The sequence below is a fragment of the Leguminivora glycinivorella genome, chromosome 17 (assembly GCF_023078275.1).
Source record: "Leguminivora glycinivorella isolate SPB_JAAS2020 chromosome 17, LegGlyc_1.1, whole genome shotgun sequence".
NCBI classification, from domain to species: domain Eukaryota; kingdom Metazoa; phylum Arthropoda; class Insecta; order Lepidoptera; family Tortricidae; genus Leguminivora; species Leguminivora glycinivorella.
The window spans coordinates 13,659,259-13,686,681 of NC_062987.1; the positions used below are offsets into that span (position 1 = coordinate 13,659,259).

General features: G+C 38.1%; 3 protein-coding genes across 7 annotated transcripts in view; 2 read left to right on the forward strand and 1 right to left on the reverse strand.

The window, feature by feature from the left end:
* Positions 1-3,835, forward strand: part of LOC125235154 (transcriptional regulator ATRX homolog) — a 41,408-nt gene extending 37,573 nt beyond the window's left edge. For all 4 annotated transcript variants that reach the window (XM_048141605.1, XM_048141606.1, XM_048141603.1 and 1 more), the window contains 2 exons: positions 1,885-2,163; positions 3,294-3,835. In XM_048141605.1, the coding sequence (XP_047997562.1) occupies positions 1,885-2,154 (270 nt within the window). In that variant the 3' untranslated portion in view covers positions 2,155-2,163; positions 3,294-3,835. The remainder of the gene's footprint in view (positions 1-1,884; positions 2,164-3,293) is intronic.
* A 5,638-nt stretch (positions 3,836-9,473) lies between these two features.
* Positions 9,474-12,741, forward strand: LOC125235548 (DNA repair protein Rev1). The gene has a single exon (XM_048142145.1). The coding sequence runs from the start codon at positions 9,674-9,676 to the stop codon at positions 12,416-12,418; it is 2,745 nt and encodes a 914-aa protein (XP_047998102.1). The 5' UTR covers positions 9,474-9,673; the 3' UTR covers positions 12,419-12,741.
* A 286-nt stretch (positions 12,742-13,027) lies between these two features.
* Positions 13,028-27,423, reverse strand: part of LOC125235258 (tubulin-specific chaperone cofactor E-like protein) — a 51,557-nt gene continuing 37,161 nt past the window's right edge. Inside the window, exons 5-8 of one of the 2 annotated variants that reach the window (XM_048141755.1) lie at positions 17,629-17,813; positions 16,189-16,320; positions 15,526-15,625; positions 13,028-15,113 (exon numbers count right to left, since the gene is read on the reverse strand). In XM_048141755.1, coding sequence (XP_047997712.1) covers positions 14,985-15,113; positions 15,526-15,625; positions 16,189-16,320; positions 17,629-17,813 — 546 coding nt within the window. In that variant the 3' untranslated portion in view covers positions 13,028-14,984. The remainder of the gene's footprint in view (positions 15,114-15,525; positions 15,626-16,188; positions 16,321-17,628; positions 17,814-27,423) is intronic. The other variant, XM_048141756.1, reaches the window with a different exon arrangement.

Consider the following 27,423-nt stretch of genomic DNA (forward strand, 5'->3'; position numbering starts at 1 on the left):
GAAAGAAAACAATCTTATGCGCCGCAAGTTTTCATACATTTTACGCCTTTTTGATCCCAGGATAGTTAACTTGCTCGCAAAAATCGCGCGAAAAATCAGACGATTTCGCGTGAACCACATCTTTTGTCTCTGTCGCATTTGTGAAGTCATGAATAAATGCAGCTGAGATGCAAAATGTTGTTTTTCGCGGCAGGTCTTCATTTTTGAATTTTTTGATAGCTATTGCTAACACATTGACCAGTATAACGTGATCTACCGCAGCAATAGAGTTTGTATGGCTATTGTTATGTGTAATCAGGGAGCTCTCTTAGACTGGACATTGAAATGGTAACTCAAGTGTTTTGAATATTCGGAATACCAAGCATACCAACACAGAGGGCCAACCACTGAGAAGATGCGTTTACGAAGCTTGCTTAAAAACAATTACAAGATTACTGACCGAAATATAATATAAATTATGTGAAGCATGGTAGTTTAATTAAGTATTTAATCAGTAATAGAAAGAATAATTCATTTCTTAATTCAATAGAATGATAAATAAATCCGACACGAAACGTAATTCACAGGCGGTTGACGTTGACAGTAATGACAGTTTACAGAAGAAAAGTTAGTTTGTGTGTATTTGCATAAAGTTTAGTTATGTCCTACAGTGATAATACTAATAAATGAGCCAAAATGTAATAATGGTGACAACTTTTACACAATCAAATATACCTGTGATTCTGCCTTAGTGTCATTTGTGTGCAAAAAAATAGTGAAACTGAACTGAAAAGACTTACCGGCGTCGCGAATGTTGATGGTGTTTTTAATTACTATCATATTGCTTTTAAAACACATGGAGTGGTAAGTTTGTTATTTTTATGTAAAAGTGGTACTAATTATAAAACAATACGAACTTTAGTTTGTTTTAAAACATGCAGTTTTATGGTAACTATGCTAATCAAAGTATGTTATTATTAAGCTGTTAATAATATGAAACCACTGTAATTTGTAGCAGTAATTTAAATGGAACAAACTGTAAATAATATTATTCAATGGCAAAATTAGACCCAGTTCCATAAAAACATCAAATTAAGTTGTTATGCAGGCCTCTATGACAGTCCTTGAAATATTTTTTAATTTTATCTATTTTCTCTTGTTAAATGTTCAAGTACTCATTATGACTAATGAAATTTAGTATGTATAAAGGATATTTACCTAGTACACAACTACACATACTAGTTTTTGTTGCCGATGGATTTTGTCAAACAGCCGATGCTAGAAATTATATATATATACAGATCAGTACCTCACCTCATTTGAAGTAAGACATTGTAACACCTCATTTTTGGAAATGAGGTACTCATACAAACTCATTTGAAATTGATGTCCTACCCATCACTAGCAGCGTCCCCACTGAGGCGTCGCGTGTCTCCAAAAAAAAAAAGAAAAAAAAGATTGTAAAAGATGAAAAAATGATCAGATTTGCTCCCGCCCCCAGTCGAAATTGTCCCCTTTATTATATTATTTGTTATTGAAATCTGTTTTTGGAACTAGTGAATTTGTTTTATCTCACTGAGGGCCAGTCGCATCGACCACAGTTAACAGAGACGTCAACGCCACGAAGAAGAAGTCTAAGGAAATGCTCATACAAAAAAATGCGAACGCCGAATACGGTAACGGACGGTTCGGTGTAACCGACCCTCAGTGGAAAAGTTCTTTCGTATGAATTTCGTCACTCCCTTTCCTGCCTGCAATATCACAATTTCGTTTTCTTCAACTCCTGAATCGCCGAGGGAGGTACTGCATTTTGAGCGGTCGCACGCGCTCAGTATACCTCATTTGAGAATATAGTTTTGAGTTTTACGTATGTATAAGCGATTAAGAAATATCGTTTTCGTTCAGATGGGCGCGAAATACTACGCGGGCGGGCTCGGCAGCCGCGACCCGGTAGCCATGGCGCTCCAACAGCAGCGCGCGCGCGAGTTCCTACTGGGCCCCGGCGCCGCCGGCGCGGGCGCGGGCGCGGGCGCGGGCGGGGGTGTGGCCGCGGGCGCGGGCGCGGGCGCGGGCGCGGGTGTGGCCGCCGGCGCGGGGCGCCCGCGCGGCCGCCCGCCGCTGCAGCCGAGGGCGCCCACGCAGGGCGACGTCGTCAACCTGGCCGACTCGGATTAGACACGAGAGGTATGTAGTGGGTGTTGAAGGCGTCTGCGACCCCGTAACGGCTCAGCCACGACATTGGGCTAAGCGCGACAGCGGTGAGCTATACAATGGAACGAGACACGGCGATAGGACTTTTCATTCGAACGTATGGCTGCCGCTCACCGCTGTCGCGCTTAGACCGATGTCGTGGCTGGGCCGTAACCTGTAGGTTCTACACCAGTAGCGGCCGAGTTTCTCCTAGGAGGAGGCGGCGCGCCGGGCACCGCGGGCGCGGGCGTAGCGATGAGGGCTCAGCCACGACATCGGTCTAAGCGCAACAGTGGTGAGCGGCAGCCATACGTGCGAATGAAAAGTCCCATCACTGTGTCTCTCTCCAATGTATGGCTGCCGCTCACCGCTGTCGCGCTTAGACAAATGTCGTGGCTGAGCCGTGAGCGGCGCGAGGCGCCCGCCGCTACAGCCACGAGCACCTATGCAGGAAGACGTGGTTAACCTCGCTGACTCCGATTAGACACGACAGGTATGTAGTTTGAGAACGATGTGGCTACCGTCCGATAACCTTAGCGCATATAGGAGTGCAAGCGAGTTTCTACACGACAGGAGAACCCGTCGCTGCGAGAGATGTGGCACCGGATGCCCGTTCGGCTAACGGCACCTGGTAACTCCACTGCGAGTTCCCAGAGTATGTATGCCAACTGGAGAAACCACAGAAATATGTCGTTAATTTAATTAACTCCGACTACGCACTCGAAGTAAATACTCGCTGACGATGGCGTTCTAGTTAAACAGTGGATTAGAAACGCGAGCGACCAGCAATTGGAGTCGAGTGCACAAAATATTGTCAACCTCACCTACTTCACAAGACATCATGGAAGTTATGATAACTCTTGAATGATCCCATTTTTTTATCAAATTCTCAAATTCGTCCAATGCTGCCTTCATCGCCCATTCTTCAAACGTGATTTTCGTAAGTAATCTTTGACCACAATTATTATTTATTTTTTGATTAAACATAGATTGCAACGAAAGCAAATTGGAATGATCTAACTATAAGAAGTACATCTCCGCTGGCAGTCTAGAAAATCTTTTAACTTGTCCCCTACATACAAGACAATATTTAAAAATACTAATATAATATTTGTTTGTTTCAGGGTCCCCAAAGTGTATAGTGAACAGATGTGTACAGTGAACGATATATAGGTGCTATGGTGTATGGATCGACGCTGGCGCCCATGCCACGAGCCAAATCTGGAGTCCTACCGCACGTGTAGTGTACATACCCCTACCCGGCCCAGAGTACCCGACCCGTGGGCCCTAGGGACACAACCGACATTCCGCCTTCAGGCTTTACGCTCCACTACATATCAAGAATCTCATTTTCTACCCTCAATCTTATTTTAACGCATAAAAAAATGAATAAGATGCAATATATTGTTGGAATGATCTTTACACCTAAACTAGGTAGCAGCCTATTTCGAGCAAATGTAAAATTAAGTTTAGGTGCTTAAATCATTCCTGTAATATATTCCAAAACTTGTGTTATTTATCTATATTAATTAATACTTCGTTTCTCCCATGGGCTACGGTAGTATCGTTTCCACATTATTTTTTCACTCCGCTAGAGCCTAAGGCGTCGACTGTTGGCAGACTGGTTATGTAAGTCGTGCTCAAAATTATTGACGATTTTTCTGGGACATAAACATTCCTGGACAGTAGATCTGCTTTTATACTCATCGTAGAAGCGCAACGGGTTGCGTTGAAGACTCAGAGCATATAATATTGGAGAGTGGACAAGCCGCGTCGCAGTTGTTAGCTAATTGAGCATGCAATCTGAACCTGTATTGCGTAATAGTCCATCTATAAGTGTGTGTGGGTTCAAGAATTTGCGACAGAAGTATTCAATAGGTACAAATCGCTCGGCATGTCCGATCTAGGTACTTCCTATATCTGTGGTTCAAGCGAACTGCGACCTTATAAGGGCCGCTTGCATCGAATAGCATTTATATGATACGTGCTGACTGCAGCTTGCGAATCAACTGACATTTTAATTAAACATAGTTGATATTACTAGTTATAGTATTTTTAATATTACACCGCGATGCCGGCGGACCTTTGCGCGTTTATTCAATAACATCGATGAAAGGCCACTTAAAGGAAAGTGTGACATTAATAGTTTAAAATATATCTCTCAGTACAGGAAAATAGTAATAAGCTGTGTTATATGTCGGTAGGTAGATTACTTCTGTGTTTAACATCATACCACTATCCTAAAGAGGGTATATGACAAATCTTTATATCTGCATAATTAAAATACACACTTACCCTTTAGACTTACGAACTAAATTACTAAGAGAAACACCAATATGAGGAAAAAACTATTTTTTATTTTAGAGTAGGACAACAGCTTGCCAACGTTTTTGTTTCGCAAATAAATCGCCATCTAGCCTTTGAGTAATTATGTTAACTAGAGAGGGCACCTCAACTTGATTTTGTGTAACAACACTTAGAGCTGATCAGCACAAAAACACGCTTTCTTTTTAAAAAATGTATCAATATAAACTCATGCCGAAGCGCCATATGTTGCGGCGGCCATGTTTCGTTGAAACCAAAGAGTAAAAAATGCAAGAAAAGCAGACGTGACAATATCGCAAGTTAGTTCAAGTTTCCTATCATACATTAAATTATATATATTTATCGACGCAAAAAAGGTTATTTAATTATTATTGTCAGAATTGCACAGTTTTCCGACATTTCGGTCTATAACAGATTCTCAATACGCGTGTCGAATTTCATGTGAGTATGTAAATGTAAGTGCAGTACCTAACCTGCCTGAATGAATTTGGGTAGGTAGACGGTCAAGCAAATTATGAGAGTATAAAAACGCGCGAAATTCAAATTTTCTATGGGACGATAAACCCGCGCCCATACATACATGGATGTAGATAAAGTTATGTGTGCGACTATACATAATTAGGCATTAAAACACTCATGTTATCTTATTAACACAACAAAAACAACATTCATGTTTTAATGCCTACCATTATGCAAATGTCACATAAATAACTAATATCCAGTTGCGGCTACGTGTACACATGTACGCTCAGTCCGTATGCAGCTTTATATGTGGTCATTTAAAAAAAATGGGCCTCACAGAGTTGTTAAAAAAAAGTTAAATCGCTGTCAGTTTTGCAACGATAATTAAGCATGGAATTTCAATAAAACATCGTTTTTGTTTTAATTATGTAAATTATACTAAGCTATAATCTAAATTCAGAACGTGAAACAAGTTTAGTTTTAAATACAGATTTCAAGCTTCATTATCATTACAAAACTAACAGCGATTTATGTTTTTTGTTAACAACTCACGCTAATTGAGAGTCATAAATTAAAAAAATGCCCATGTAAACCCATGTCACTTCTATACTACGACTTCTAATCTATGCACTCTATGCAGGGCTCATCATTGCGACCGAGAGGTCGTAAGCGCCGAGTAAAATCGTAGCGCTTGCGACGTTACGGAAGCAGGCCATTGGTTCACACCCCGCCCCCTCGCCCCGCCTTCAGCTTACAGGCTGTGACACGTTCGTTGTTTGCTATAGCTCCTCTATACGAAGTAATAATTACTCAATGCATCTAGCGCTGGTTTACTACAAGTACTATGGAGTAGATTTGATGTTTTATACAATATATAAGTTTGAATACAAGTCTCCTGACTTGTCAGAATAGCCCCAGTATTAAAAACATGCTGTGACTATCTTTTAAACAATCATGTGTTTGACTGATTATAATTACTAGTACTTTCTTTAAACAGCACATTGCAGCAAAAAATTAATAAATGGATAATTCTAATTGACATAAAAAATTGTAATCAAATTAATTTTAGAAATTATTGGCATTGTCTTTTGATTTTGGTGAAGATTTGACGAATATAATTTTGTACTTTGTGACAATGGTGAAGCAATATAAGGTTGGGTGAACATGAACACAGAGTTAGTGAATCATCTTGGTGAATGGGCCATTATTTTCAAAGTTGTCCCCCAGTTTTCTGTAACATGGGTATTTTTTACGCGATTCGTACTCATAATCGCGAAGTCTTTCGATCCTGATAGGAGAAAAAAATGTCCCAAGATTTCCATGCATTTTTCAAACCTTCCATTCCGTTACCGCCATACAAAACGTATGAAAAAATGGTAACGGAATGGGAAAATAATAAATAAAAAAAAACTGGGGTGGACAACTTAAAAAAAATGGCCCAAATAACCTTATGCTGCCTCACCACATGTCTTGCATGTTGCAACATGACATTTCGTAGTTAATTTATTTTACCTGCATTGATCAGGTGATTTAGTTGTGATATTGCCTAATATAATGTTTTTTGTATACGTTTATTTTAATGAGTCACTATGGTGACTTTAATGTTAGGTTCAGCAATCATAGATATATCTAATGTAGGTTTAATTAATGTACCTAATCACAGTGTGACAGGTGTAGTGTTTTATTTGAGAGCCGCTAAAATACTTTTGAAACATTCTGAATGTTGATTTTTATATGGTTTAGATTTTTTACAGATTATTATTTTATGCTTACAATAATTTATAGTTACACAAATATGATAGGAAATGAGCAGTATTCAGTAATTTATAATTTATATTAGTTTCCATGTCTTGCATCCTGTAGGGAGTATTGTTTTGTATTTGTATGGTTACTGCATTGTTCTTATCTGGACGATGGCTGAATGAGGACTGCTGTAATTGTTTCACTATTTATGTAATATATAATTGTAACTGTAGAAAACTTCCTATTATTTTGTAGTACAATCTATAATAAAGAATTCAGAAATGTGTATTTTGTTGTTTTAGTTAAAATATATTCTTCACCCCTGTTTTTCCTAGAACTCCAATTTCTTAGGTGTTGTTATACATTTTTTCCCCTATTATGTGCCGTTGTCCAAGAACACTCTTTGAAGTTTTAGATATAGTTTGATTTATGAATCACAGTGGTAACAAACCAATGGAACTTCAATTCTAGAATTATGTTTTAAGTTTTAATTATAATTATGTATGCATTTAAAGGAAATAAAAATCAGCTTTAAATTAATCAGTAAAATTCATTGGACTATTTTGATTTTTTGGAAAAACCTTGCAAACCTGGCAATGGTTTAACCATATTATTACACAAATGTGGTATTATATGCCTAAACTCCTTTCTGCTTTATCTGCAATAAGGACAAATTCCAGTTGAACTTCAGACGAAAACATAGCATAAATCCCTTAGGTATAGACTTATATCTACAAGTAGATTTACACCTTTATACTTTTTATTCACAATACATATGATAAATTTTTCACTTTTTATTCACAATACTTGAACTAATGAACATGAACAGTGATTTTGGTTGCACTGCCTAGATACATCAAGTTGAAAGAGTAACATGGATATGAAGCCTGTGTTGCTTTGAAAGAATTAGAAAATAATTTTATTTGAGTGTGGGAATATTTCATATAATAAACTGCAATAAAATAATATTTAACCCCTCGTATGCTTAGACACGGATCCGTGCATGGGAATTATTAATCTATTGCTTTAAATGTCAAGGTCATTATTTCAATGACCAAAATTGACAGGCCACATACGAGGGGTTAAGTAAGCCATTTTGCCCAAGGTGTTCAAGCAAATCACCAATGAGTAATATGCAAGTTCAAGCGAGATGCAAGAATTGAGTTGGTTAACTGGAAGAAACCCCTAAAAGGGGTTTGCCTTTGTAAAAACAAATATTTTCTTGTACTATTTTACTACTACACTAAATACATATAAAGAAATAATGTAGATGTTAGTATATAGCTATCTCTATGCTACACCTTGTACTAAGCCTCAATTTAACAGCCACAGATGTCATATATACCATAGATCAAGCAAACGTATCTACTTAGCGTGTCAAATGAACTCGGTGAAATCCACTGAGTCGTCCTTCTTTACTCGCAGCTTGCAGCTTTCGGGCGTCAATTTTTGTAAGTTGAAGTCAACCAAAACATAAAAAATGCCTCGTTACGTGATATTCAATTGCAACAACACAAAAATTATAAACAATCAAGAGCCTGAGACATATTTAAAATTACAGGCAAGAATCAACTTCAGTACAAAATTTGACACGCTCGGCCCCTATACAAATATATGAATTTGTTTTCTTCTATCTAAATTAAGTTCTGTGTTAACAGCTCTATTGCGCATAGGACTCTCTTCTACTAAGGGACTTGTCCCGATCCTGAGCTAATCTCCTCTGAACACATTATTATTACAATCTAATTAGACCTTGACACAAAATGAGTTTGAATTTAGGGTTATAAAAGAGCATAATAACTATTGTGGTATGTATATCTTTAATGATAAAATACTCAATCACTTAAACAGTAAACTAAACACATTACTTTTGAGTCCATAGTTTCTTCATAATTCCGACATTATCTTAAAATAATCGCAACACAGAATAACAACACATTTTAAACATTTAAATTAGGTATTCCAGTCTTAACACCAATAGACACTTCCATGTATTTCAGCAGCCGTCGCGCCAAGAACCTTGCATCATCAGTCTTGAACACATCTGCTGTCATCATGTCAAGTTTGAAATTACTTTTGAATGCCACAAGTTCACTAGCATTTACTGCCATAGAATTTGGTGGTAATCCACTAGAGTTCACAAGGATGACCTGTCGACTCCTCAGGTCTGGGTGAACTTGAGTCAAAACTTTCTTAGCCCATTCAAGGCAGAACACTCGACTTGTATCCAAGCCCAGTATAACGAAGTCGATAGAAACTCTCCCAACTAAATCCGAATGTTCCACAACTTCTTCTAAATGGAAGGAACGTAAAATTGACAGTTTCCACCTGAAACTTCCCTGGGCATGGATATCTGTAAGAGCTTTGGATATCTTTTCGATGATGCCTACATTTGATGACAGTACAACAACGGATAAAAAGTTACTGCTTGTTGTGGGTCCCACCCATGGAGCAATTACAGTTGCTTCTTCGATCACAGACATCCTGATATATGATTACTTATTATCTTGAGGAAAATATATTTACTTTTTCAAATATAAAATAAACACAATACTATAACCGCCGCTCGTTTGAATTGGCTTCGGCTGTCAAAGTTAAGTGTCATTTGCCAATCGTATCAAGGGCTCTACTTACATCAAACTATCAAACCAGTCGTAGTCCATAGTCTGGAGCGGCCATCTGGAAAAATATCAGGGTGCGCTGGATAAATGTGCGTTGTCAGTGTGTTGGTAACCATTTGAAAAAATGAGTGGGTTGTGATGAACTGTAGCAATCAGAAAAATATTTTTCCCATAGTATTTCCACCAAATTAAGGGTTTTAAGGATTGTGTTAACTGACAACACTAACATTGTAAACGTCAAATTGACAGCACTAAATACGACGCGGGAACGGGTACATACATACATACTTTTAGCGATAATTCCCCAAAAACTTTAATTAAATTTGATAGTGAGGTTACATACAAGTCTTACTATGAGACGACGTGACGATAAATTCCCCGACAATGGCTTTGAAGCCTGGGGCGGGTACATGAACGCGAAAATTTCCAAATTGGAAGAGCAATTTGCTTCCAGAGTGGGCAGTGAACAAGAAGTATTGTCGGATATATTCAGTGGGGTAAGCATATATGTTAATGGATACACAATCCCCTCTGCAGACGAACTAAAAACTCTTATGGCTAAACATGGTGGTGTTTATCACACTTATCAGAGAAGTGATGATTTCATTATAGCATCTAATTTACCTGATACAAAAGTTAAGAATATGTCGTTAGTTAAAGTAGTAAGGCCAGAATGGATCACAGACAGTATCGCTGCAAGTAAGCTGCTGGATTATAGGGATTACTTATTGTATGGGAACTCTAGATTGCAACCTCGGCTGAACTTTGCTAAAGTCAAAAGTGATCCAGTAGTTGATTGCAAACCATCAACAAGTATGTTAGAGAGCACTGTCATTAAAGATCATGATGAGAAGTTAATTGACTTTCCCATTGTTGATACCAAGCAAGCAAATGTTACAGGAGATTTGCCAAAAAGAACGGACCACTCTACAAAAACAGCAGCAGATCCTAATTTTATTTCAGAATTCTATAATAATTCCCGATTACATCATATTTCACAACTTGGAGCATGCTTTAAACAGCATGTAAATGATCTGAGAGAGACAAGCAATTTCCAGTTTCCTGCTCGAACACAGTTAAAGGAGAGAGTTCTTACATTAAATAATGCTAATTGCCTGTCACAAGTAACATTTGAAGGTGGAAAGACTATTATGCACATAGATATGGACTGTTTCTTTGTATCAGTAGGATTAAGAAAGAGACCAGATCTGCGAGGGAAGCCTGTGGCAGTCACACACTCCAAGGGTGGACAAGGGAGACCTAAAAGAGCAGGAGTAGACAGAGATACAGAATTCAATCTGTACAGAGAAAAGCAAGCTAAAAAGCTAGTAAAGGCTACTGGTATTGATGAAGATATCAAATTAGAAACTAGAGTAGATGCCATTGGAGATGAGGATGACAAATATGGATCCATGAGTGAAATAGCATCATGTTCATATGAGGCTCGGGCAAAGGGCATTGGCAATGGCATGTTCATGGGTGCAGCTTTAAGATTATGCCCAGACTTACAAACCATTCCTTATGATTTTGATGGCTACAAAGAAGTGGCTTACACACTATACAACACTGTGGCTCAATACACTCTGAATATTGAGGCAGTGTCTTGTGATGAAATGTATGTGGATTGTAGTGAGTTATTAAAGGATTTAGATATTACTGTTCAGGACTTTGCAACAATATTAAGAGAAGAAATAAGAAGTAAAACAGGATGTCCTTGTTCAACTGGATTTGGAGGCAACCGTTTGCAGGCTAGGCTAGCCACAAAGCGGGCAAAACCAGACGGACAGTTTTTTCTATCTGCAGATCTTGTTGAAGATTTCATTTTTAATATTAAGCTGAGAGATCTACCAGGAGTAGGGAGGCAAACTGCTTCAAAATTGGAATCACTTGGCCATCAGACATGTGGGTCTTTACAGAGTTTCAGTTTAACTTCTTTGCAACATCACTTAGGTATGAAAACAGGCCTTCAATTGTATGATCAGTGCAGAGGTCGAGATAATAATGCTCTAACATTCCATACAGTGAGAAAGTCTGTTTCAGCTGAAGTTAATTACGGAATACGATTTGAAAATAATCAGCAGTGTATAGAGTTTTTAAAGCAATTGTCAGCTGAAGTCCACACTAGGATGGTACAGTTCAAAGTGGTAGGTAAATGTATAACTCTGAAACTAATGGTAAGAGATGAAGAAGCACCAGTAGAAACTGCAAAGTTTTTGGGGCATGGGTTTTGCAATGTCATAAACAAGTCCACTTCATTACTTAATGCTACAAACGATGCAGAAATAATAACTAAAGAAATAATCTCTCTGTGTAACAAACAAAAGATAGACCCTAAAGAAATGAGGGGAATAGGTATACAAGTAACAAAATTAGAATCTTTAGCAAATAAGGGTCAAACAAAAGGAGCTATGAGCAAATATCTTGTCAATACGAATTCAGTTAAATGTGAAAGTAAAAATACGATAGATCATCCAGTAATCGCAAATAAAGTAAAACCCGAGCCGGCTCTGAAGCCAGCAACACCCAAAAAAACAAAAGCGCAATCTCCCAAAAAATCTCCAGTTATAGGCTCTAATAAAACCTCTCCTGTTGCCTCTGGGAAAAGGCGAGGAAGGCCTCCCAAAAATCTATCCTTGAAAGCTAAGGCCTCAACTTCCAAAAATCTTATGAGTAAATTTTTACATGGGCAGAATACCTATAACCCACCATACAAACCACCTATACCACTGCAGGTGCAGACTGTAGTTAAACAAGAAAAAAAGGAAGTTAAAAAAGAAGCTGAGAAAGTTGAGAAAGAATCTGCTCCTAATCAGGGTTTACTAGATCTCCCATGGGACAAAGTTAGAGAACTGCTAAGAGCTTGGCTAGAGAGTGGTCAAACTCCCTTACCCTACGATATAAATTTAATCATCACATATATGCGGGAAATGGTTATCAATAAAAACATAGACAAGTTAAACATACTTTTGAACTTTGTGAGGAGGAGAATTCGAGAAATGGATAATAGCAGTTGGATGGAAGTCTATGAGAACATAATGGAACAAGTCCAAAACGCAATGGTTGCTGTTTACGGCAAAAAACTGTGGGTTGGTACCTAATTAACATTACGCATAAACGACACAAAACAGGGAAAGAGGCTAGCCAGCTCCGTGGCGAACAAAACGCAAATGGCTCTAGAATAACTGCGATACGGTACAGAACGTGACCGATTTTCAACAACTTGTCTAAGCGTAAGCACATACAGCGGCCATAAAACGGCACGATGCCCATAAGCCATAAGGATGTTGAATAAAAAGGGTTAAAGGCGACCAAAGACATATGTAACTCCGTATAGACGGATAAGGTCTAAGAAAAAAACGTACCTCAAAGCCATAGAGAAAAAGGTACGGTGGCCAAGATGGCGTTACACCTTTGGGGAACGCTCGACTAGATGGCGCTAATATTAATATTTGACATTTTAACACATATCATATCAAGCTGAGAATATGGGCCAAATTGCCAAAACTGAGGTTCAAAAGTTTTAAGCTTGTATCGAGAGATGGCAGTCTATGCACTGTGATTACACATTTTACTTTGACAGTATAACTCTCTATAATACTCGATCCTCTTTGAAGGCAACAAAGAAGAAACCATAAAATGACAACTGCAATGAATATGGCTGTGATAGTGCAAATATAAATTCTTTCCGACTATAATAAAACAAACAATCTTACAATTATTTCATTTATTTTCCATTGTTTCTATTATACATATAAGACAACCATTTATATACTTCTTACGATATCAGATACATGAATTTAGCGAAGTTATTGCATGTATCACACTTATAAGGCTGCCATGCAAGATTCACTCGAGCATGCAAGTTAGTATACATCCATTGAAGATATTCTAACCATTTAACGTCTTTGGCAGCTCCGGACATCACAGGACAATTTTTATATTTGCTTCAATCAATAGATACATTGCGGTTTAAATTCAAGGTGCAGCCAACTGCAACACCACTCTACGTACGTTTTTTTAAAAGTGATTTTAGTATCTATTGTCCTACCCCAGGGGTTCAGAGTATAGTCTGGCTTAATATTAGTATATATATATATATTTCAAAAAAGTTGGGTTATTTTATTACCTTATGATTAAACTCCAAAGATTTAGAGACAGCGACTATTAATTTTGATTACCCCATTATAATCGGGTAGTTGAAAAACGCCCACCAAGGACATCGTATTTTTAAATTGAGACGATTTGATGAATGCCTCTTTCGTGAGAAGTTGATTTTTTGTCATTTTTTGCGTAGTGTTCGTTGCAGCTGCTTCACCCTTATATAGCCAGTATTAGAATCGTGTAATACTATAATTTAGTAAGAACATGATCTTAAGTAGGTAGAACTTGATTATCGTAGTATATTTTTAAATGTACCAATACGGTATCATTCATAAAATGGCAGTTAGTATCACTTTACGTTTCGTTAAACATTTATTTAGACGCGTTACTGAAAAATGTTAAATGTCGAGATACATGTAAGGGGACTCATAAAAATAACATAACACGAGAAGTACAATAATTTCTCCACAGTTACATCTATAATTTATATCACAGTTGCTAATCGCAATAAAGGTAATACATTGATCTTCACTTAATTTTACGAGAAATATATTTCATTTATAATTTTGATACTGTCATATTGCCATAAAATTGAAATATTTTATGTAACTATAACCCGATATGTTTGTATACAAATCAAATTTGTAAAAAAATTATTAATAATGTACTTTTTACTTCATAAGTTGAAACCTAAAACTACAAACATATTTGTGACAGCAAAGTTCAGCTAAGCATTTGTGTGATGGTAAATAACAATTACAGACAAAAAATCTAAGAAAAGTAAAAAAAAAAAACTAATTCCACAACACATTTGTTAGTCTAAAGAACACTTATAAATAATTCTGTTCTCAGTGGAATAATAACAGAATTAACAGAGGTCCGTGGCAAATGAGGCGCACTATTTGGATGTCCATGCGCGTATGCCATTAAAGACTAAGGCATTTTGGCCATTCTGTTACCACGCCACCGAAGCCCACTAGCAAAACAATATGTACCACATGGCATTTAAGTTAGGGCCCGTTTTTCAAACAAGGCCCGTTTACAAGCTACTTGCATTTCATATAAAAATATGCTTTAGCCCTTAAAGCTAGTTTTACTGGTGTTGAAACGCTTAGGACTTCTAACTTAAGTTTTGTTGTCCGGTTGATTGAACGAATAGTTACGTAATGGAGTTTGCACACGGTGCAAGTATGACAATTAAATTTTAACAGATAGTCTAATTTACAACACAGGACTCTATTCACAAACTTCGTGTATTTCCCAGTATTACCAATACTCTGGGTGGGAAGATCAAATGGCAGTCGCTTTCATAATTTCTAGTGTTTACGCCAAATACTGTAATTAGTTGACAAAGCGGACGCCAGGGTCTTATGAGACGTGGCAAAAATGCGGGAATAAAGCAAGAAAGAAGTACTACACGAGATTTATCTAACTTTACGCGATTAAGTCCCATGTTATAAGTTATGTTTGAAAATCAGAAAGTTTGAACCAGATAGACTTTATTACAAAATTGTTTACGGTTACTGACGTCAACACTGGCACCTACGGGTTCTCGACGACGTCTCACGCGGTCGAGTTGGCAGAGATCGAGTGCTTCAGCTTGGAGTCAATGATGATCTCATCCCCTGACCGGATGTTGTAGGAATACAGCTGCTTGGTCGGGTACTTCATCTCCTCCGGACCCTGGTGGGACTCAAGGGAATTTAATTTATTAAATTTTAGATTTTGCATGCAGTTAACAGTAGGTGGACAAAATTACGTTAAGGGATGTCATACAAAATGTACTATTTACCTTACTCTATTTTACTAATATGAATCTTTCTCTCTATATGAAGGTATTTTTTTAGTAAAATGAATACCTATGATTTAAACTTTCACGATTATTACACATGATTTTTTTTTAAATCGGGACTTAATCGCGTATGACTGCATTGGAGGTCAGTTTAATATGTAGTCATACGCGATTAAGTCCCGTTTTTAAAAAGAATTAAATGAATGAATATGAATCCATGACATATAGACGCCGTGGTCTTTAGGATTTTGTTTCAACCATGTTGTCTATGGAACACTAAATGGATGAAATACTAGAGGTTTAGGTATTTACCTGAGAGTCTCTGAGCTCTTGATCGACGTAGAAGAGTCTCATTTTGGACGCCGGAAAGCCGGCCAATCGCTCCAGCCTCGTCTTCAAGTCAGCAACAGTTCTGAAAAAAGCAAAATCCAAGATTGACTTAAGAATAGACAAAATAAATACTAAGCACCTTGTAGAAAGATACGTAATTGAATGTCCGTAACCTAGGGACGACACCAAAATAAGCGTTCACGATCCATGCCGATGGGGATTATATCTGTTCTCATCGGGAACTAGTCTCCATTCGGCTCACCATTGCTACGAGCAATTATTAGGGTTGACAACTTGACACAGGCACGTCTCTGTAGGTGCAAAACCATTTAAGGTATGTAGTGTCTGGGAATTATATTTATTATATGCTCGTGATTAGTTTTGAAATCCTTAGCACCTTATAGGTACAGTACCTGTAAACATCGACGGTGCGAACTTTGCTATTCTCCCCACAAATGAAGGACATCTGCAGATCTATACTCGCTTCTCAGGCGTCAGGTCTACGGACACCAGCGGGTCCAGCTCTCGGTAATTACTACCAACTCACTACTAGTCGGGATAACCCTGAGAAGTCCCGGTGCTCCCAGACTCCATATGTCACACTCTAACAGACTATAGTTGCACGCACTTTTCTTTGCTCTGTACCTGTAAACATCGACGGTACGGACTTCGCTGTTCTCCCCGCAAGTGAAGGTGATCTGCACTCGCTTCTCAGGCCTCAGGTCTACGGACACCAGCGGGTCCAGCTTGCCGTGGACACCCACCAGCTCCCAGTACCTGGAAAAAATGTTGAGAGATCCTTAAAAAGGTTACAAATTCAAATTGTGTCAAAGTACCCATCAATATTTCACTGGACCTCTTCGGCCTAGGGTTCAATTGCACAGTGTGAGAATTAGCATGCAAGTTTCATTACATGCGGGCATTTGGTTGGTGTTCTGAAACCTAAAATCGTAAACGAGCAGGAGCGCAGTGTCGAAATGGGCCTTAATGCTTTTATGTATTGATTTGATAATGAATATGAAGCATAGATACATTTGCACAACGTTGTTACTAAAAATAAATGCAAATTGATGAATTTTAACTAGGAACAAGTGCCTAATAACTTAATAGTGGAATGTTTACTGCGACCTTCACGTGTTTCGCCATTGTACCAAATACGCATCATATTATAATCATAGAGGCACAGAAATTGCCATAAATATGTAATATATGTATACAAAGATCTGCCTTAATTCAATACCACAAGTTCTAAAATGGTGTAGCCGAATGGAGCCAAGAGGTATCATTGAAATTTGCATGCTGCTTTAGTCATTTAGGTCGCAATTTTAGTGCAAATTCGCTGCCTACACTTAATCATAATTATTGACCTTGAAGGTCCATCTAGTGTTATTTGCAATGTAACCGCACACAATGTATACAGACTAAAGACCTAAACACAGAACATCAAAAATAATGCCATGTTTTTTAGGGTTTCCAAGTTTATTTTTTTATGGATTTGCTTGTGATCGACGAACAACTGGACAATAAAGGCCAGTTGCATCAACCACATTTGACAGACACATCATCGTCACGCAGCAGACATCTATAGAACTTCCCATACAATGAAATTTAACGAACGCTTTAACGGTGACAGACAGCTTGATGCAACCGGCCCTTAATGTTCGTCGATCAGACAGACCTCACAGACCCTCGGTACTGAAATTTTGTACATCTACGAAACTATATTTAAGCGACCCGGCAGAGTCCCTTTTTTCTTCAGGTACTCCTCTTCCGTTCAAAATGCGGACTCGTGGCATCCTAGCTGCCAGCAACAGACTCTCGTTCTGGAATCTACGCTCTAGCCTACTCTTATTCTAGTGTGGAAATTCAATCATTTACCTATCCGGGCGGTCGCTTTCAGGTTTCTCCATGCAATGACCCTCTCGGCAGAGTCTCTTTCTTCTTCGGGAACTAGTACCTACCTCCTCCGGTCAGGGTCCGGAACTCCGGATCGTGAGATCCTAGGAAGTTATCAGCAAAAGCCTCCCGTTTTAGAATCTAGGCTCTAGTGTACTCTTACTCGAGTAAGGATATTCAATCATTTACCTATCCGGGCGGTCGCTTTCAGGCTTCTCCATGTAGTACCGAATGAAAGCCCTCTCGGCAGAGTCCCTTTCTTCCTCGGGAACCGCTCCTCCGCCGTTCAGGGTCCGGACTTGAGGCAGTCGAGCCACTAGCAACAGGCGCCTCTCGTGTTCCGTGGACTCCAGGCGCTCCCATAGCGGCCAGCCCTGGAATAGGATAAAAATAAAATTATTAGTTAAACCTATTACTCCTATTAGGTAAGTCTGAATCTGCCAGCCCAGTCAGTCATAATCATTAACGCTCCTTGGCAAATGAACTGGCTCTGGCGTACTAATATGGAAGAGCGATAGAGTGAGATCTACGGAGAACTATGGATCACAGATCATGATCGATTTGCAACTTGTCTACACACCCTGTTTCCTAAGGCGATTCATATGTTTAGACTCATTGAGGATTTCTTTTCTGTATATATCGTATGAGGAGGGGGGAAAGTGGGATGGATTACAATTCAAATCCAAATGTGTGGTCAAAACGTGCCGGATAGGCAAGGGCGACAGCTACACAGATCTGACTTAAGATTCTTATCAGACTTAAGACTCACGTTGTCCTAAGATTAAGTTTATTCAATTCGCTCTAATACTAATTACGTGAATGCCAGTATTCTTTCGCAGGTGAAATGTTATAGATATCTCAAGCTATATGGATAGCTCCATAATCTCAAGGCAAATTGAACTCCAGAGAGAAAATAAACCTCAAACGAATCCGTGCTCTCCCAGTATAAATATATCCGGGTTCCCATTACCATAAAGTCACGAGTTCAGCAGACGAACAAAGCGATCCTCGGTTAAACAAAAAGTGTGGAATATTTAATAGGTCTCTCAAGGATAGAACAGCCTTCCTTATCCGGAGATCGAAGTTCGCAAGCGCAGACCGTTTTGCTTTGAAATCGACTTATTTATTAATATGCTTTAATAACGTTGTCAACATTGCTAAAATGGAAGTCAACAGTTGTAAAATGTCCATAGGTTCTCAAAGCTGTTTAATAATTAGAACAAACAAATTCATTGGTTCGGTTATACAGATTAGGTATACCTATAGGCAATAGGTGCTTATGTTATAATAAAAAGCGTAATTATAGAAGAAATGTAAATACTGATTTATTTTCAGTTTATTTATTTTCATGCTTAATATATATAAGCATCAGGGCAACATGATATGCGTAAAAAAAATCTTAATTCCACTCAACAGAGAAAAATAACAATTCTTGGATTAGTTGCCTGTCGGACGCTCTCATGAGGGCCATGAGCCATGGAAAAAAGCCTGGATAATACAACGAAGATAACGTTAATCGGAACAAATAGATTAGATTGGATTACGCGCGTCCAAGCAATACTTGTAATTAAATAATCTAAGTATTCCGATAATAATATCCGCAATACAGATTCTTTGTTTGCACGATCAAATGTGATCAGCCTTGCCGACCAGTATTGACTTAAAACGGAAGACGGAACCATTGTGCGTCATCCGCAGGCCCTGAATATGCTTAGTTCCTTTGCTGAGGCCTCAATACATATCATAATCAGGACAAGTGACCGCTTTTTGGAGTTGAGTGTTCATTCTCCGCTTCAAACTGTGAAAGTAGTAAGTTAATGTAAGTATACGAGTCGGGCCCTATTCATCTTTTTGGGGAAATTATACCTGTCTAGAAGAATTAAAGGTTGCATTAATTAAAGTGTACGAAAAGCGAGTAACGAACCGAACCAGCAAGGTTAGTGACTTAAGTGCCACTTAAGGCACTTTCGATTAGAACATTGTTTATCTATAGCAGGTTTGCTGTGGTTAAGCCCATGCATCACCATCTACACATTCAAGATTGCTGATGAATAAAACCCATTGTTGGATGTCATATTCTCACAAGTGTTGTTGCGTGAAATAAATTATGTATTAAGCGGGTTTGGCTATAAACGGCTGCCTATTAGGACGCGATGGTCCTGTCCTGCCAACCAGTGCTGGTAAGGCCATTTATTTGTGCCATGGTGAGATATAGATTCGGGGTCCTGCCACTATCTACTACTTTTCACTTTTCCACCGATTCGATTGGTGAGTGGTCAAATAAGAATGTTGCGAAAATTGCACATAATTAGTTCGAGTTTCAAAAACAAATTTTCTCAACTTTTTGGGTTTGACCACTCACCCCTCTAATAAAATTGTTGTGTTTTTTTTTTACTTTTCCGCCAACCTCTTGTTCTATACAATTCATGTGAAATATCGTGCATGTATTGTAAATGAAAATTCAAATTAGGAACAAAATGTTGTTCGTTCCAGCCGGTAACGGTTCGGTTCCGACTCGTTAATTGCGGATATTGATTTCGTCCCGAGGTCCGGTGCAATTGCAGTGTCGTAAACAGACTCAGTCATCCGTTGAAGTGCACTAAACGGATGAAGGGTGGGATAGTTATACAGACATGTTTCTGAACATTTGTGGGTCATATTTGTTTGTGATACGGTTCACAAATTGTTAGTGAGTTGGGTTGTCTACATTGTATTGTAGTGGTGTTTAGAGTTTGATTTTGTAATATTATGCATTTCCGATACGGAGTAGGTGATATTGGAAATGATAACACGTGGAATTGTTTTGTGAATGTAGTAAGTACTATCGATTAGATTAGATCGATAAGCGATAACATTAACTAGTTATACTGTATCGAGTATTAACAACATTAATGAACATTTATACAGTGCAATTGACTACCTAGTATGTAGGTACATACTAGGTAGGTAGGTACATGCAGGTGCATAGTTGTATAAATAGACCTTGTAGAGCATGCCTAGGAAATGTAGTATTGAACTAGGGACTTATGTATTCTAAATTTAAATACTCGGAGCCGAAACTGGGTTGAATTTGAAGGGCGGAGACAGTTGACCCCCCTTAAAAACAAATCTATATGCAGGTGGGGTCAGTTGTCTCTGCAGCAGAATAAACCGACCATCAGTAGTATCAGTACCATGCTATATAGTTGCCATGTCGAAGGCGGAAATTATACAGATAGAACTACTAAGAGTACCTACTACCTATAAGTGTAGAACAGCAATAGTGGATGATAACATACCTACTTGCCTTGTGTGCATGTGATGTTCATGATATTTTTTTTTTTTTTTTTGGACTGATCGGCGATTGAATAGTCACACCTGATGGGAAGTGAAGACAGAGTCTAAGATGGGTACCGATTTCCATACTAACTCTACGTTTATAAAGGTCGGATATGTAAGTGTACTCATCTAGGACTGTTTATATTATCAGAGAATATATAATAATACAAGTACAGAAGGCTCATTGATGTTCACGAATTGACGCCATTCTAAATTTTTAGATGAAAAGATGGTTGACATTGAATTCTATGCGCCGCGTGACATAGGCTACGTTACGTCTGAATGGGCCGCGAACTCGCGGCTGCCGGCATGTACTTGTAGCTCGGCGATAGAATCGCAGAGTGAGTATATTATATAGTAACATGTTAATCGTATCACCATGGCAATTACTACATACTTGATGCAATTATTTAATTAAAATTTAATTGAAACAAACACCATCTTAGATCATCACTTCCTTGATAGATGGTAGGATAAGATGAAACCTATGTACTAGGTTCTAGGAAAATAGATAGAAGGTATCTACAGTCATGCACGTGGTTAAGTACGTGATGGTATAATGTCTGATTTTATCGGTCAGACATTTTAAACACAATACTAATTGTGAGGCAATGTGTTGGAGTCGCTTTTGTAATAAATTTTATAGTAAAAATAGTAATGTATGGCCTGGAATTCGTTCGGGATAATTTTTGAGGTAAATTTACATACCCTAAGTAATACCCCGAACTTTATATAAAATATTTTTTTTTAAAGAAGATCTTTGTGCAAAATAGAAACACGAAAAATTTGATTTTTAGACTTCAATACAATAATATGAGGACTGCTTTTGTAGACAATATTTATAAGACTTTTTCTAGCCATTTCTCTATACGTTGCCGTAGAGAAATAAGCATTTTTGAAAATACACTCCTGAAATATGAATATATTATTATAGAACATATGTAGGTAAGTTATTTATTAGGCAATGTCTTCTTCAAATGTCTTTTCCCGTCACTAGCTCGGAAACACGTGTTTTGTCCTTTAATACCAGCGGGTAAAAACGCATTTTATCCACTAGTGGGTAAAGTAATTGACCTTGAATAAAGTCAAATTAACTGCTTTAAAATTGATAAAAGTAGGTGAATCTAGTAATAAAGATGATTTACTTACCACCTGTGAAACTATTGGAAGCAGTGATAAACGCATTTTTTGCGTTGTAGTTTCCTCGCTATAGTGAGGGGAAAAGTTTTGTGTTACACTCGGGTGCAAATGTATTTTACTTCTCGTGTGTTAAAAAACTCGCAAGTTCAGGGTTCTATTCTCGAACCACGAGCGAATTCACTTGCTCGTTTTTCAATTCCACACTCGGCGTTAAAATACAACTTTGCCTGTAAATGTACAGGGATATCTTAGGTAGGTTAGGTATTCGAACACATAAATAACTGTACAAGGCATAGAATGTAGCTAATAATTATTTACTAGCAAAGTAAACTGACTAGTTGAGCAAGCAGTTTGTCGTAATGATAGCAAAAGTGCCTTGGAAGTGCTGAAGGAAACCGCCATGTTGCGAGTGAAGTAAGACTGCTGGTGCCCTGCATTACTTTGTTGCACCAGGGGCGGCTCACTCCGCGATTCTATCGCCGCGCTGCAAGTACATGCTTGCGGCCGCGAGTTCGCGGCCTAATCAGGGGTGGCGCGCGTTCTCACGGAACGCACGTTCGCACGTTCTATTGTTACTTTCCGTCGCGAGTTATTTTTTAAGGTTCTTATGCGATGTCCGCTTGTGGAATGGCTAATAATGCTTAGTTAAATAGATATTATGAATAAAATAAATACCATAGGACATTTTTACACAGATCTACTATTAATAAGTACCCCGGAAAGGTTAGTAAGGCTTGTGATGTTGGAACTTAAACAAAAATATATAAAACTCTTAAAAATATATAAATACTATATATATACCTAGAAAGTACCCAAGACTTGAATATAATAGTATAACATTTTATCTGAGTATTAATTCGTTTTAATCCATATGCAACCCTATCGCCGGACGCCGCGCACGTGCGGCTCGTTTCTTTGTAAGAATTTTGTAGGCATTTAAAAAGGCGGCATGTCGTGAACATCAAAGCAGTGGGCCTTCTGTACTTGTACTATTATATATTCTGTGGTTGCACCTAAGACTTATAATATTATTTTTCAGTACAGATGGTGCTTTTTTGCCCAGACTAGTGCGCAAAGTGGTTTATGTCAGGTCGAAACTTCAGAGGGCCATGTGTATCAAAAACGTCGTAGGATACACGTCCAAAAAAAATACTTAACTCCCTTTGGTCGTGTTTTAATTTATCGCCACTCGTTTGTATCGTAGTGTACTACAGCATTATCGACATTTGCTATACATTGTGTAAAAAACAAAAAGAAATAGTGTCACCTTCGTATTTCACTTAACAAAAAAAATATCGCGATGAAAAACAGCTATCATATCCTTGCAAATAAAGAACGAATTTGCTATTTTCTTATCTTTACTTTACCTAGAAACTTTTAATCTAATGTTAAATTGTATCGCTTGCCATAATAGGCTAGTTTCCTACACTTAAAATAAAATATTTTATGCAGTGCACGAAATAAAGCACCACATAATTAGAAGAAAAAAATGGACGGGAATTATGTTTAAACATAATTTCTATTTAATAAGTCAAAGAAAAAGATATAAAGTAAATGAATTGACCATGACGTCACTCCTCAGTATTTCATAGTAATTCCATATTAGCAAATCGTTTTGACAGTTCTTAAAAAGAAGCTGATTTGACTAGTAGGTAACTAGCCTATTAAAGGAGTTTTGACGACGACTAACGACGTTATGTTATAGAAGCAAATCTTGTTCTCATGGTTAGCGACAATGTTGAACGTTTTGCCGACTATGGACAGTATGGACACAATACTACTAAAGTGGAATAGACAATTTACTTATTTTTATTCTAAACATTTCGTTCCAAAGAAACGTTGTTATCGTGATTTCAGAATCTGTTATTAGGTAGGGTTTTGATATTACATGATAGAGGTGCTTATTCTGTCAAAGTCGATATAATAATAAAATCCACACAAATTGTAAAACAAAACACCGCTCCATGACTAGTTTACTCTGTTATTCTATTTACAATTTGCTATAAACCGAACGTGACCTGTTTTCCCTTCTCCAAGCACACGATTCCCTAGTGTAATATGCACACGTTCGTAAGTCGAATCTCCATCAAAGACATATATAACTCCGTATATACAGATAAAGTCTAAGAAAATAACGTACCTCAGTACCATACAGAAAAAGGTCCGGTGGCCTAGATGATGGCATTACACCTTTGGGGTACTCTCAGCTAGATGGCACTGATATTCATATTTGACATTTAAAAACGTATCAAGCTAAAAATATGGGCCAAATTGTCAAAACAGAGGTTCAAAAGTTTTAAGCCCATGTCAAGAGACGGCAGTCTATGCACTGTAATTACATACTATACCCTCTTTGGTCTCCATACTTTATGACGTTCCCTGTCGGGTCACGGACAAGACAACATTATTGCCCTTTCTCCGCGACAATAGAAACTGCAGTCACGTCACGGTGACCTGAGGGCCTGAGGCTAGTAGGTACAGTCAAGATATTAAATATAGATGCGGACATAGTGCCAAATATATGTATCCACAACCTTAACGTATTAGCAATAAAGTCGTCTATACATATACATATTTTAGGCACGTTGCTCGTATCTATATTTAATTATCTTGACTGTACTCTAGGGATGTACCGACTATTGATTTGGCCGACGACTACCGACTAGTCGGCGCTTGGGTGGCCGATTAGTCGGCCGACTAGTCGGCCAGAAAATAATTTTCGAGTAATTTATCAAAATTTTTGAATTACATTGGTCCTTTGTTAGCGCTATTCATTTTTTTTTAAAGGTTCAAAGGTCAATGAGAATATTGATATACAATTTCCATTTTTAACAAACGGTTTGGCTTAAGTGGGTAGGAATCCTGCCTATGAAACCGATAGTCCTTGGTAGGACATTTCTTTCTATGATTACCGCAGTTGTTCTTTTGACTAACAACATAACAAATAGGTTCATAATACAACAATATCAGCTGTTAATTTATGTTTGTACTGTTTTTCTATCACTTAATAATCTGCCGACTAATCGGCCTTTTTTGCCGACTAGTCGCCGATTAGTCGCCGACTACAAATATGGCCGGATAGTCGGCTTTTTCGACTAGTCGGTACATCCCTACTGTACTCGTAGTGCAATATTGCGGATAACAATGCATTGCCCTAGTTAGTCGGTTCCCGGCGCGTCTTTGACTTCGATGCTGTTCAAACATGTTAGAACGATGTCATTTTGTATGGTAGCTTTTGTGACCTAAATCTATTTTGCAATGGATCGGAGTAAAAATTGCAATTAAATACAGTTTGAACTTTGAATAAAATATATACGTGGTGCGAAATAATATGAACGCAAGATTTTGCATTTTTTTTTATTTGTTTCAAATATTTTATAAATAGTACATCAGACACAGTCACTGATTGCATTTGCTTATGAGTTAATAGCGTTTGCCTGCGGCTTCTATCTCGTTAATAATTTCGAGAATTGCGTAATGCTCCATACATACAGACTACAGACATACAGACCTCCCCATTTTAGGGAAGTGGGGGGTTAGAAAGAGACAAAATGTAGCCTATGACACTCTCCATGAGTTTTGTCTCATCCTCCTCCTGTCCCTTCATCTATCTCCACTTAAAAAATCACGTCAATTCGTCTCCCCGTTTTGCCGTGAAAGACAGACAAACAAACAGACACACACACACTTTCCCATTTATGATATTAGTATGGATAAGATTAGAGTATAGGTATATTTGACTGCCAGCAAAATTACCTACAATATCTTAGCTTGCTATCCCAAATATATCGGTTTCTTTGAAGCTCATCTCCTGAATTACAGCGAGTCAATAAGTAGTCATCAATCAAACAGGTATGAAATTCGCAGCCCAATTTGTGGTATAATTATTAATTCATCCGTTCTTAAATCCACAGTCGATGATTTGAAAGAATCTCTAAAGTTAGATCGATATATTCCTAAAAATCTGTCAAAGTATGTATACCTCGTTAATAGCAAGAATATAATTAAATAATACCTAATAGCCTGCAATTGCAACTATAGATTTAATCGACGGCTGATTTCTGGGACATTGGGTAATACGCTTAATTAAACGTTGAGCTGAGGGCGATTAGGGTTACTAGAGTCTCTAAATGTGAGTGTGTTTAGTAAAACGTCCCACTTTGTCGGTTACCATTAAGGCTACATACTTGTATATTATTTATACGAATAAACTGACAAAGCGGCTTTATATCAATCGACAAAGTGGGACGTTTTCCCGTGCACACTCACAAATTTAAATGTAATGGCAAGCACGGTCGCGTGATAAACGATATAACGTCAGGCCGTCCTTTTCGCACTATTTTTAAGTATGATAGGGACACACAGACGCGATAAAGTTTTCCAACTGTGTGTTACAGCCGCAGAAATATATGACTACGCGCGCCATGTTGCGGATTTTCTTAAGAATAAAAATAAGAATAAGAAAACATTCATTGACACACAAATAAAAAATTGAACATTTACACAAATATAATAAAAAATAAGATAACCAATTTACACGCATGTCAAAACACAACAGACAGTCATGTGATCTTTAAGGGTCGTTCTATCTTTTCGTGCCGATTTGGCGTTTTTTGTGATAACTTTTTTTTTTAAAGGTATGGTCGTTATTTTGATATTGCGAATGTATATACACATAGTAACTATGTTTTAGTGAAAGGCACCTTTATACTAGTTTTACTTTCTAAGAAAAAGTAAGGATTGTAATGAAGGCGTAGATGGAAATGAAAATCCATGGGAAGGTAATGTCCACGTAAGGATGGAAATGAAATTGATTATATTTTAAAAGATGGAGGCTTAAAATAAAACGATTTAATACCTGTTTTATAATATAATAATCAACTGTTTGATATTTTCCAAATTTTCGTGAGCCAAGTTTAGGTACATTACATACTGGACTTGTCCTCGGCTTTCACGAGATTCTCATCATGGGGGATGGTGATGTCAACGAGCACGGCCCGGCGTTGTGGTCGATCTATTACCACAATGTCAGGCTTATTGGCTACAATAGTCCTGTCAGTGATAATAGATCGATCCCAATAGAGCGAGCGTGGCATAACCGATTTCGATAACTGGCGCAGTTACTAAGGACGGCAGTGTAATATGGTACTTCGCGGTCCACAAGACCGTATTGAAGAGCAAACTGCTGGTGAATAATCCTGATTATGACTGTACAAGTACTCACCGTTAGCAAGATGAGAACAACCCGAGATGATAGATGATATGCCTGAGTGACTCTCCGGGACGGCAGCATGCCCGACAAATGTCGACCGTACCGTCCTTCAGGATATATTTCCGGTAGTTGTTCGTCATCATAACTTCATCCGCAATTGCACAGGCAAAACCCTCGGTTTCTCCATAGAGGTCCCCGAATTTGAACTAGTTTAATGATGCGAGCAGGTCTACATCTGGTCCCGTGAGGGCCTTGTAGAACCACCCTTGTAGCGGCTTGCTCTCCCATACCGCCTTACGGTCCGCAGTACTTAG

Bases quoted from the DNA above. Each gene is read 5' to 3' on its own strand.
- LOC125235548 (XM_048142145.1), top strand. From the start codon at position 9,674: ATGAGACGACGTGACGATAAATTCCCCGACAATGGCTTTGAAGCCTGG.